The sequence below is a fragment of the Erinaceus europaeus genome, chromosome 4 (assembly GCF_950295315.1).
Source record: "Erinaceus europaeus chromosome 4, mEriEur2.1, whole genome shotgun sequence".
NCBI lineage: Eukaryota > Metazoa > Chordata > Mammalia > Eulipotyphla > Erinaceidae > Erinaceus > Erinaceus europaeus.
The window spans coordinates 25571193-25583068 of record NC_080165.1 but is presented as its reverse complement, the minus strand read 5'-3'; the positions used below and the strand labels follow the sequence as shown (position 1 = coordinate 25583068).

At 51.0% G+C, this 11876-nt stretch overlaps 1 protein-coding gene across 5 annotated transcripts; it reads right to left on the bottom strand.

The window, feature by feature from the left end:
* Positions 1–3540: 3540 nt before the first annotated feature.
* Positions 3541–11718, bottom strand: PHETA2 (PH domain containing endocytic trafficking adaptor 2). Of its 5 annotated transcripts, none has more exons than XM_060189079.1 (3): positions 11524–11716; positions 10133–10193; positions 3541–6450 (listed from the first exon to the last, which is right to left on the bottom strand). In XM_060189079.1, exon 3 carries the CDS (start codon positions 6439–6441, stop codon positions 5707–5709), a length of 735 nt encoding a protein of 244 aa, XP_060045062.1. In that variant the 5' UTR covers positions 6442–6450; positions 10133–10193; positions 11524–11716; the 3' UTR covers positions 3541–5706. The 5 variants fall into 5 exon arrangements, with proteins under 5 accessions (XP_060045062.1, XP_060045064.1, XP_060045061.1 ...); XM_060189081.1 differs by lacking the exon at positions 11524–11716 and adding an exon at positions 11182–11504 and having other exon boundaries at positions 10103–10193; XM_060189078.1 differs by lacking the exon at positions 11524–11716 and adding an exon at positions 11182–11502.
* Between the last annotated feature and the right edge of the window lie 158 nt (positions 11719–11876).

Genomic DNA, 11876 nt, shown 5'->3' with positions numbered 1-11876 from the left:
CTGCGGCTACAGACAGACTATGACCCACATAGTCAACGACTGCCACCTCTCCAGATTCAAAGGAGGTCTCGAAACTTTACATCAGGCTCAACCTGACGCTGTTGACTGGCTACGGAAGAAGGGCAAACACTAGAAGAAGAAGAATTTGACAGGACAGAGAGAAATTGGAATAGGAAGGGGGAAATAGGGAGAGAGAAAGACCTAAAGACCTGCTTCATCACCCATGAAGCTTCCCCCTCAGGTAGGAAGTGGGGGCTTAAATCCTGGCCCTGTGCACTCAACCAAGTGTGCCACCGCCCAGCCCCCTGTAAACAACTTTCATGCCTTAGGATCTGACATCCCAGGCTCAATCCGCAGCACCACCATAAACCAGAGCTGAGCTGTGCTCTGGTGTTGGAGAAAAGAACCCTGTACACTAGGATGTTGGCTCTATCCACCCACCCATGTGACCTCTCAGAACTATCAATAAAGATAATAGTTGGCCTGGGGGTTAGGAGATGGCTCACCTGATAAGAGTCATGAACCATGAAGACTGAGGTTCAAGACCCCAGTCACTACATGGGAGCACCATGCAAATGGGAAGCTTCACAAGCAGTGGACCAATACTATGATGTTTCTCCCTCTTTTTTAATTTTTACTTATTTATTTATTTTGGATAGAGACAGAAATTGAGAGGGGAGGGAAAAAGAAAGAGTCACCTGCAGACTTGCTCCATTAATTGTGAAGCTTTCCTCCTGCAGGTGACTGGGGGCTTGAACCTGGGTCCTTGTGTGTTGGTATGCATGAGACCCCTTCTGTTTCATTTGGTTTAAATCCCCCCTGCTTAAGACTATTCTATTTACATAACCACTTCATTCTATTTATATAACCGCTGTTAACAAGCACCTCCCTCCAGGGCATTGATTCAATCCCCACTGTTTCATGATATGTTTTTGCTCCACCCCCCCTCCTTGTCACACCCTGATCCTCTCCTTGTCACACTCTGATTGTCACCAGTCACTTTTCTCTCCACCCTCTCTATGTCACACCCTGTTTCCACCCTACTTGGCAAGTATATATAAAGACAGCATTGTGAGTTTTAGAGTACTTTACTTTGAGTTTAACTTAGCTCGTCTTAGATTGTGCTGCGTCCTGCATGAATAAAGAGATACTGCCTACAGCTCAACTATGAGTCCCTGGTCATCTGTTACCTGCCCATGAAGCCAGCCCGGCGAAAACAACATAACCTGTCGAAAACAACCTAACCCGTAGAAAACAACATATGGCGCCGGAACAGGGACTGAAATAAGCCCTGAAACATGGACCGGCATCAATGTGGGACCCTACCCACCCATTGTCCAGATAAGTAAACTTGGCTACCCATCCACCATGGGTTGCCTCTCTACTTATGAAGAGGTTTGCCAAAGCCTCTACTGTTTCATCATGAGACAGTTAGTCTGTCTCTGGAACATTTTACTCTGGGCTACATTTCGGTTCCCTGACCGGGAACTTTGGTTTCTTATGACCGGGATCATAGAGCTTGGGAGATGCATGGAGATTTCTCCTTGGACTTTCTGGATTCCCTCTCCCATGTTTCCTGAGGAAAAGGACTACATTTTGCTCCGGGCTACAATTTGGTTCTTTATGACTGTGATCATAGAACTTGGGATATGCATGGGGATTTCCCCTGGGACTTTCTGGACTTCTCGAATGTTTCCCATGGAGAAGGACTACTCTAATTTGAGGGGCATTCTCGAGTACCCTGGAAGTTCCCATGTATGGAGACACGTGGTTAGTTCTACTCTCCTGATTGGATTCTTTCTTCGATGGGAAGATGCTTTTAAAAATGGATGCCTGAAGCAATCCAGCAGGAACAGTCCGAAACACCCTAAATGGAATTTCGAGGACCTTTTTGGACTAGGTCGCCCTCCGGGGATTCTTAATCCTACATGGTGAGATCTTGATAATCTGGTTCAAGTTGCGTTTCATAAGAGAATGATTTGAATGACTGAATTTTTGTTTGACATTGACTTAAAAAAAAAAATGCTGGATGCAGCCATGATTTCTAGAGACATCCAGAAACAATGCAAAAAGTTGTTTTTTTCCTCCTTTGATTTCTCTTTTATGTCTTGACATGAATCTGAAACGTTTAATCCTGAAAACTGTATGAGTTATGGGTGGGGCAGATAGTGCAATGATTATGTTAATTATTCTCATGCCTGAGGCTTTTAACCGTGGTTCTTCTGTTTACCTTTCCACATTTTATTGAGTTTAAACTGTTTAAACAACCTTAAAATCATACTAGAAAGGACTTCCAATTATAATGGAGTTATCAATTATAGTAAACTTCTAATCTGCTACAAGTTTTGTTTAACAAGTAAGTGAATTACAGCTGTCAAGTCTTCACATGAAAAAGCATCTACTCAAATGGAATTCCCGGAAATCCATTTGGACCCCTGTTCTCTGACATCGCCCCCGGAAACCGATGATGAGACCTGGCACGACCTGAAGAAACAGATTCACAGACTCGAAAGCTCACTCTCTACAGAAAAGCAAAATTCTGGTGGCCAACATTCCCCATCGAGACAGACGTGCAGCGTTTCATCCTCCGGCATTTTCTTCTGTGGTCAGCTACTTTGGACTGACACCTCCATCGGACTTACTGGTACACACTGCTGTGTTTCTCAAAGACTAACTTCAGCCAATTGCCTTGAAACTTTATAGACCATGTCCCCTCGCCTGCAGGCTCTGTCCCAGAGGCAGAAAACTCCCCCTCCTTATTAGGTTATGCCCACAGAGGCATGAAGCGCCCCAAGAGGCAAGAGATGCCCACAGAGGCAGGAAACGCCCTTTGAGGCAAGAGATGCCCCCAGAGGCATGAAGCGTTCCCAGAGGCAAGAAATACCCTTTCGCCTGCTAGGCCTTGCCCTTTGAGGCAAGAAAAGCTCCACTTGGCATCACACTGGTTATTGCTGCTCGCCTATTTTGTTTTCCATGTCATATGCCAGTTCTTTTGAAAACGTCTGTACACTATACATTTCTGTTCACCCCGCAATGGCCATTAGTTAAAAAAGAAAGGGGGAATTGTTGGTATGCATGAGACCCCTTCTGTTTCATTTGGTTTAAATCCCCCCTGCTTAAGACTATTCTATTTACATAACCACTTCATTCTATTTATATAACCGCTGTTAACAAGCACCTCCCTCCAGGGCATTGATTCAATCCCCACTGTTTCATGATATGTTTTTGCTCCACCCCCCCTCCTTGTCACACCCTGATCCTCTCCTTGTCACACTCTGATTGTCACCAGTCACTTTTCTCTCCACCCTCTCTATGTCACACCCTGTTTCCACCCTACTTGGCAAGTATATATAAAGACAGCATTGTGAGTTTTAGAGTACTTTACTTTGAGTTTAACTTAGCTCGTCTTAGATTGTGCTGCGTCCTGCATGAATAAAGAGATACTGCCTACAGCTCAACTATGAGTCCCTGGTCATCTGTTACCTGCCCGTGAAGCCAGCCCGGCGAAAACAACATAACCCGTCGAAAACAACACTTGTGCACTGTAACATGCACACTCTATCAAGTGCACTACCACCCAGCCCCTCCTCCCTCCCCCCCCCCCTCTCTCCCCATCTGTCTAAAACAGTGTACCTAATACTGCAAAAGTCGCAGTGAGAAAGAGGGCCTTGGCATATATACACTGACTGACAGGCAGGACTGTGACTGAGTCCCCAGGGGTTTCAGAACCAGGAGTATTTCTTGGGGAGCCCAGACAAGAGAGAAGTTTATTACAGGGCACCCGGAGTCCTGTGCCCAGAGCACCTAGGACCTCCAAGACTGAGAACTAAATAGAGTGGCTTCCTCGGGACAGCATGGTTATCTCCCCAGTTCCACTTAGCTTCCCGTGGGCAGAAGGCAGGGAGGCTCTCTACTGACATGCTGAAACCGTGAGCACTTGCTGGGACAGTGACCAGCACGGTCTGCAGAGGGAGAGGGGGTGGCCCCAACACTTTCAGAGCAGGGAAAGTTCCTCTGTTGGCCAAAGCCCCCTCTTCCTCTAAAGGGCCTGTCCACATTGCAGAGTGGAAGTCCCATGCCCACACTTCATGCCACTCAGGGAAAGGTGGGTCCTCAAAACTCTGAAGACACAACAACCTTTTTCTGACGATGCCAGCCCCCCTGAAGCAATGCTACAACCAATTTCCAGCATTTTGCTGCACATAAGGCACCCCGTGTTGGAACCTGGCTTTGAAGTCTGGTGTAAAGGCAAAAGACAGGGAGAACTATGACCGTCTAACATCAACCACGCGCTCAGCCTCAGCAGCTATCCTGGAGGGGCCAGCGCAGCACCAGGGGACACCCTCTGCTCTGGGCCTCAGTAAACAAGGGCTGTGGTGATGACTCCTCTGCCCCGTGCTCCACCCCCAGGCCTGAGTGTGCACCTGCAACCTGGAGAAGGCCAAGAAAGCAGGATGGAGAGAATCTCACTCAAAACAGAAAAGTGACTTTAGGGGCCACTAGAGAGCTTGGGGGTAGGGTGCATGCTTTACGTGGCTGAGGCCCTGGGTTCAATCCCCAGCACCACAGAAAGCACTGTAGACAGCAGGTGTTTGGCTCCGTGAATGATGGAATTGTGCTTTGGCAATTCTTTTTCTTTTTTAATCTTTTTTTTCTTGAGACATAGAAATTAGAGAGGGAGAGAGTGTGTGTGAAAGAGATCGCAGCACCAAAGCTTCCTTGAATGTGGTGGGGGGTCAGGCTCAGACCTAGGTCGAGCATGTGGCAAAGCAGCGGACTACCCAAGTGAGCTAGCTCACCAGCCCCAGAGCTTCCCTCTCTCTTTCCCTGTCTCTCTCTCCACCCACCTTTCTCTAAATATATAGAATCTTCAGAATGAAAGCTGGGAAAGCAGCACAAGACTTGCATGCAAGAGGCCCCAAATTTTACTCGTGGCACCACCAACAGCCAGAGTTGAGAACGGCTCTCATCAAAAACATACAAAGAGTAAAAATGTGGGTTGGAGGGCCAGGTGGTGGCTCACCTGGGAGAGTGAACACATAACCAGGTGCGTGGACTTGGGTTCAATCCCCAAGTCCCCATCTGCAAGGGGAGGGAAACCTTGTGCATGGTGGTGCTAGTGCCTGTCCTGTCTGTCTGTCTGTCTCTCTCCCTCCAGCAAGAAAAAAAGGTCAAACAAAACTTGTCACTAGGAGTGGTAGAATCACTAATAACTGGTGACAAAATTATTTATGTATGTATGTAAGTATATTGGGGGCTGCTCAGGGGACTTACACCTTTGTGAGACCCTGTTTGTTTACTAGAATTGTAGAATAATTAAAAAAAAAAAAAGGAATGAGTAAACATCAGATTCCTGAAAAAGTACCAGGGGGCAGGTCAGTAGTGTACCGGGTTAAGCGCACACGGTGTGAAGCGCAAGGACCAGAGTGAGGACCCTGGTTCGAGCCCCCGGCTCCCCACCTGCAGGGGAATCACTTCACAGGTGGTGAAGCAGGTCTGCAGGTGTCTGTCTTTCTCTCTCCCTCTCTGTCTTCCCCTCCTCTGTCTAATTCTCTTTGTCCTATCCAACAACAACAATGATAAACAACAAGGGCAACAAAAGGGAAAAGAAAGAAAGAGAAAGAAAGAGAAAGAAAGAGAAAAAGTAAAAGCACCAAAGCGCTGGGCCTGTGTCCCGGCCAGCAGGACACAGCAGGAGCCCAAGGCTCAGGGCCGGTGGTGTTCCTGCAGTTGCTGCCTGGCCTGGGCCCGCTGCAGCCAGCCCTGCCTCAGCGCCACGATCTCCTGGCCGTACCAGTCGTGGAGGGTGGAGAAGCAGGAGGTCTCGGGGGACACAGGGCTCTGCCCCCTGCCCAGGCCTAGGCTGGGGGTGCCCTGCAAGTCCCACTCCATCAAGCCCGTGGGGCTGCAGTCCCTGGAGGAGCCATGGCCATTGTCCAAGCCCACTGGCCTCTGGTCCAGGGCTGGGGGCTTTCTGCGGCTGGGGGTCCTCCAGGAGGCACGGCGCTGCAGGGCCAGGCTGAGGCGGGCGTCGCGCAGCTGGCTCTCCAGCTCACGCACCACCAGGCGCATGTAGCTGAAGCTGGCCCTGGACAGTGCCTTCACCCAGGCCTCCTGGGCCGCTGGCCCATCTGCTGCCAGCAGGTGAGGCCGCACCCCAGGGGCTGCAAAGCGGATGGCAAAGGCGAACTCCTCAGGCTCGGGCGCCTCAGCCAGCTCCACAGTGCAGCCCTCCAGCACCACCAGGCTCAGCGGAGCCCGGCCCTCAGGACTCTCAAAGGAGAAGAGTAGGTTGCCCTTGAGGACAAACCAGCACCTTCGGCCAGCACCGCTGGGCCCGGGGGAGCTGGCTGCTCCCGCCCAGGTGCGCAGGAAGCCAGTGAGGTCTGCAGGGGCGTCGCTCAGGGCATAGTGGGCCACACTCCTCTCATTCAACTTCATGGCTGTGGACTGAAAACAAGCAGAATGAGGCTCTAAGGGCACTGAGCAAAGACTCAGACCAAGCACTGGTGCTGGGAGTAGCCTTGTGTGGGTCTGAGAGAAAGCTCCACCCTTGGGCTCCAGTATGGTCATTTTATACACCTTGGGGGCCATCAAGGTTGATGTCCAAAGAATCCCACAGCATCCAGTGCTCAGACACCAGCTCTCATAATCTGCTCTCATAACTCTGCACTGTCCGTGCCAGCAAAAGAGGCCACTTCCCTCCCTCCCACACATCCCATTCTCCCCAGCTACCCCTGTCCCCCATCCTGCCAGGAACTAGTGTTTGGTAGTGTTCACCACCTAGAAACTTGCTCTGGTCCTGTCCTCCCTCAGTAAGAATAGGCAGTCCAGATGCTGTCACAGAGAATGCAGCCAGTGAAACCATTGCCAAGGGGCCTCAACATTTTGTGATATCTGCCAAGGGTTTTTCTCTTTTGACATGCAATCTTTCCCGGTTATCAAATGTAGGCACCATCCCTCTGCTTTGCCAGTCTCTTGTTTGAAGGAAGTGGGCTTCGCTCTCTCAAGATAATCGGTTACTCGCCACTGCACCCCCGAAGTGGCAGGGCCTCATAAGGCAGTTTCACCATTCTGAGGTTGCTTTTTCATTCAGGTAGACACAGAAAAGGAGAAATACCACAGCAAAAGAGCTTCCATACCAACTTGGTACCATACCAACTTCCATGTTGTGTCTGACCCAAATTTGGGCTGTGTATATGGCACACACTCCAGCCCAAATCCTGGTATACTTTTGTTTTTTATTTTAGTACTGGATAGAGACCGAGAAATTGAGAGGTGAGGGGATGAGAGACAGAGAGACACCTGTAGCTCTACTTCACCACTCCTGAAGCTTTCCCCCTGCAGGTGGGGACCAGGGGCTGGAACCTGCATCCGTGTACACTGTTGTTGGTATTCTTTGTGTTGGTTTGGTCCCCTTCCCCCTACCTCTGAGATAAATGGTTTGGCCCTTTCTAGTTTTGCACCCCTCTTTCTCCCCGCCCCGGTATGCTAAGGATGTCCAGAGTCCCAGCAGCAGCAGGAGAGGGAGCATGATGGGGGAAGCACATGGTGTGGTGATTTGCCTGTTTGTGAATATAGATTAAACTGCAGCTTCTCAGCCCAGCCGTGTGTCCTTGAGTCTCTGTTCACCACCGCGAAGCTAGCCCGGCCTGCTGGAGCCCCCCGAAACATTAACAACACACTGTAATGTGTGTGCTTAACCAGGTGCGCCACCGCCTGGCCCCAATCCTGTACTTTAGACCCTCTCTGAACATGTTCCCACCTCCTGTTCTCAACTCCCTGAAGATCCAGAGGAGGAGGACTTCCCCAGAACCTCAGCTTCTAAATGCTAACTTCTTCTTGTGAGGTCTCACTTGAGAGTTCATCAGTAAGTCCAGCTCTTCACTAAGAAGAAATGACAACTGGGGTGGTGGCGCGCCCAGTTTAGTGCGCATGTTATTTATGCACAAGGATCTGAATTCAAGCCCTTGGTCCCCACCTGCAGGGGGAAGCTCCCCAAGTGGTGAAACAATGCTGCAGGTCTGTTTGACTGTCTGTCTATCTATCTATTTATCTATCTATCTGTCTATCTCCTTCCACTCTCAAGTCCTCTCTGTCTCTATCCGAAAAATAAAATCTAAAACAGCTAAAAAAAAAAAAAAGAAGAAGTAGGAAGAGGAGGAGAAGATGAAGAAGAAGGAGGAGGAGAAGGAAGAGAAGAAGAAGGAGGAAGAGAAGAAGAGGAAGAATAAATGACAACTGGGGGATTGTACACATGCAACTGTACACCAGCAAATCTGACAGCAGCCACCTCAAGGAAATCGCCCCTACCAGACCCAGATCCCTACGTATCTGCCCTCATGTGCACACACTGCTCTTCCTCCCTGCTCAGAGCGCCCCCCCATGCCAGTCAGAGAGACAGCAGTTTCAGAGTGTGTAACTAGCTATTTTCCCAGGGAAGCACCCTCCAGAAAAAGAAAGTTTTCCCTCTCTGATACACCATTACACCATTTACAATATAAGTATTGGCTTTCTATGCAGAAGCAATGACCCAGGTTTGATCCCCAGCAGAGCAATAAGCAGGACAGGCCAGCTTCATCCTGACTCTGGGCCCTGTTGATGCTGTGTTCACTGGGTTTTGAGTTAGCAGTCATGTAGTGGAAACCTATTCCTGAAAATTGGTTTACTAATGGATTCCTTTGTGCTTGGTTTTTGTTTACAGTGTCCATAAGAGCTATGAGGTGGGAGAGGTAGCGGCCAGTTAGTGAGGGACAGGATGCTGGCTCTGGAGGAGACCCCAGACCCAGTTCTGTAGCCCCCACTCATTTCTGGGTCTAGTCAATCCAAACGGACATCAGAGGACTGAAACGAATAACATGATTCCATCAGGCTGGGGGGACAGCAGCGATTTGAACAGCATTTTTTAAACCCCAGGAAGAAAACTGGACTTAGAAGCTTGAGGTCCTGGGAGTTGGGCGGTAGCTCAGCGGGTTAAGCGCATGTGGCGCAAAGCACAAGGACCGGCATAAGGATCCCGGTTTGAGGCCCCGGCTCCCCACCTGCAGGGAAGTCGCTTCACAAGCTTGAAGCAGGTCTGCAGGTGTCTGTCTTTCTCTCCCCCTCTCTGCCTTCCCCTCCTCTCTCCATTTCTCTCTGTCCTATCTAACAATGACAACAACAATAATAACTACAACAACAATAAAAACAAGGGCAACAAAAGGGAAAATAAATAAATATTTAAAAAAGATTAAAAAAGAAGAAGAAGCTTGAGGTCCTGAGTTTGGTCCCAGCCTTACATGTGCCAAAGTGATGCTCTGCTCCCATCTGTCTTGTTAATAAGTCTTTCTGGGGTTGGGTGGTGGCTCACTTGGTTGAGAGCACATGCTAGAATGCTCTAGGACCCAAGCTCAAGCCCCTGGTCCCCACTTGCAGGGAAAAAGCTTTACAAGTGGTGAAGCAATGCTGAGGGTGTCTCTCTGTCTCTATCCCTCTCTATCAGCCCCTTCTCTCTCAATTTCTGGTTGCCTGTATTCAATAAATAAAGATAATTTTTTAAAATAAGTCTTTCTCCTCCCCACCTTTTTTCTTTTTTTTTTTAAGATTTTATTTATTTATTAATGAGAAAGATAGGAGAGAGAGAAAGAACCAGATATCACTCTGGCACATGTGCTGCCAGGGACTGAACTTGGGACCTCATGCTTGAGAATCCACTGCTTTATCCATTGTGCCACTTCCCAGACCACCTCTTTTCTTTTTTATTGCCACCAGTGTTATCAGTGGGGGGGCTCTGACAGACAATCTAACTGTCCTGACTCATGAAAAGCAAAGGCCCAGGGGACTAGGCAGTGGTGCACCTGGTTAAGCACTCAGAGTTAAGCACAAGGACCCAGGTTCAAGCCCCTGATCCCCACCTGCAGGGGGGAAGCTTCATGAGTGGTAAAGCAGGTCTGCAGGTCTCTCTCTGTGTGTGTCTGTCTCCATCCAATAATAAATAAATAAAAATACTTTTAAATAACATTTAATTTTAAAAAAAAGAAACAAACAAAAAGGCCCAAAGCAGTGCAGGGGCACAGTGAGAGACCACACAACACTGTCTGCTCTCCTCTTCACACTCCATTACCTCCGGTGGTCCTGGCAGGTACACGCTTACCTGCAGAGCTCACAGAGGTGGGACCTCTCTTATCTGCAAACACAGTTCAGTCCCTGGGCACCTGCAAAACAATTTTCAAACTGTCAACTCATTCATTCTAAGGGATGTGAACTCCTATGTCATCTTTGGGACCCAGTGAAACCACCACCTCCTCCAGGAAGCCTTCCCTAATCTGACCTACTGTGATCATATACCCACCCAAGCCAGGCACTTAAGAGCAATTTAAGGGGCTGGGTCCCATTATCTTGACAAAACTCCTCAAACCTCAACTCCCTGTCCCTTGAACCCAAGGTCAGAGTTAAATGCTCTCACAGCTTCTTGCTTTTCCTTTCTGGAGCTAGTCTTGTCATTACTTGTCATTACCCCCAGGGACTGCCCTCTGGGATAGGAAGAGGACTTGTTTACTGAGGTAGCTCCATCCTAGTTGACCCACAGTTGTCAGCCCCGGCCGGGCTTGGGACCCTGGTGTAATGCCCCCTCCCCCACTAGTCTGCCTATGGCAGGGATGGGGAAGATGCTTGGCAAGTGTTTGCTGAAATCACTGGAACAACCCGGGACAAAACAAAGACGGCCCTCCTGAAATCTACCTACTGACCTAGTGGATGCACAGTACACCCACAGACAGACCAGAAGCCAAGCTGGAAAACAGCCAGCCAACCACTCCACAGCTGTAAGGACCAGTGGTGACAAAGCCTAAACAGAGGGGAAAGCAGGGTTCTGAGGTGAGGGAGGAGCCATTCTAGAGGGATGATCGGAGAAATGAGTGATCCGGGAAGAAGAAAAGAAGGGCCCCAAGAGCGGGAAGAAGGGTGAAGAGGGGGAGAGGGAGGAGGGAGACTAGGGAGAAAGAAGGAGGGGCAATGGTTATGTGTCAGATTCTTGGGGGGTCTTGCGAACCGTCCTTCACCCCCTGCCTGGGAAACGGCGCCCTTACCACCACCACCCCACTCCACCAGGCGTGCGAGGCCCTGACTGCACAGCTTGTGGGATTCCGGCGCCCCGCAGTTTTCTGAACCCCTTTGAGGGAGCAGTGACCGACTGGGACTCACCCTCCAGGGGTCACCGCGGGGTGTCCCCGACCACGCTGCCTGCCGGACGCAGGGGTCCCCCCATAAGGAACTCAGAGTTCCCCCAGACACGGGGCACAGCCACCTCCTCCGGGGCGGCCCGGGGGCTGTCCCGCCACGTCCCCGCGGGCCACGCCTTCCGCAGGGCACCTCCTCCAGGAGCCCGCCGGGCTGCTCCGGGTGCCGCGGGCGGAGGCGCCGAGCTCGGGAGGCTGCGTGGGGCGGGCGGTGCAGGGCTGGGGGCGCCCCGGCCGCCCAGGGAACGTAGCTGGGGGCCGCCTGCAGCCTGAAGCCTACTGCCGCTCTCCCCTGTCCAGGACTCACCAAGCCTCGGGGCCCGCCAGGCCGCCCCGCTCTCCTCGCAGGAGGGAAACTGAGGCACGAGAGCTGCCTGGACCCACAGCCTGTCGGGGGCGGGCGGCCTGGAACCCAGGGTCGCCTCCGGAAGACCTCGGACTCGGGTTCCCTTCAGTCCGCCCTGCCCACTTCTCCCGCAGAACCAAGCCCTCCTCTGGGCGGGCTCCTACCCTGCCTGCGAGGCCCCGCCGAGCTTCCCAACCGCAAAGCCCAACCCTAGGGTCGCCCCACGTCTGCTCGCGCCACTCCCTGCAGCCTGCAGCCTGCAGCCTGCAGGCTACCGGGGCTCCTGCCCGGCTCAGTGAGCCCTCCCGCAGCCC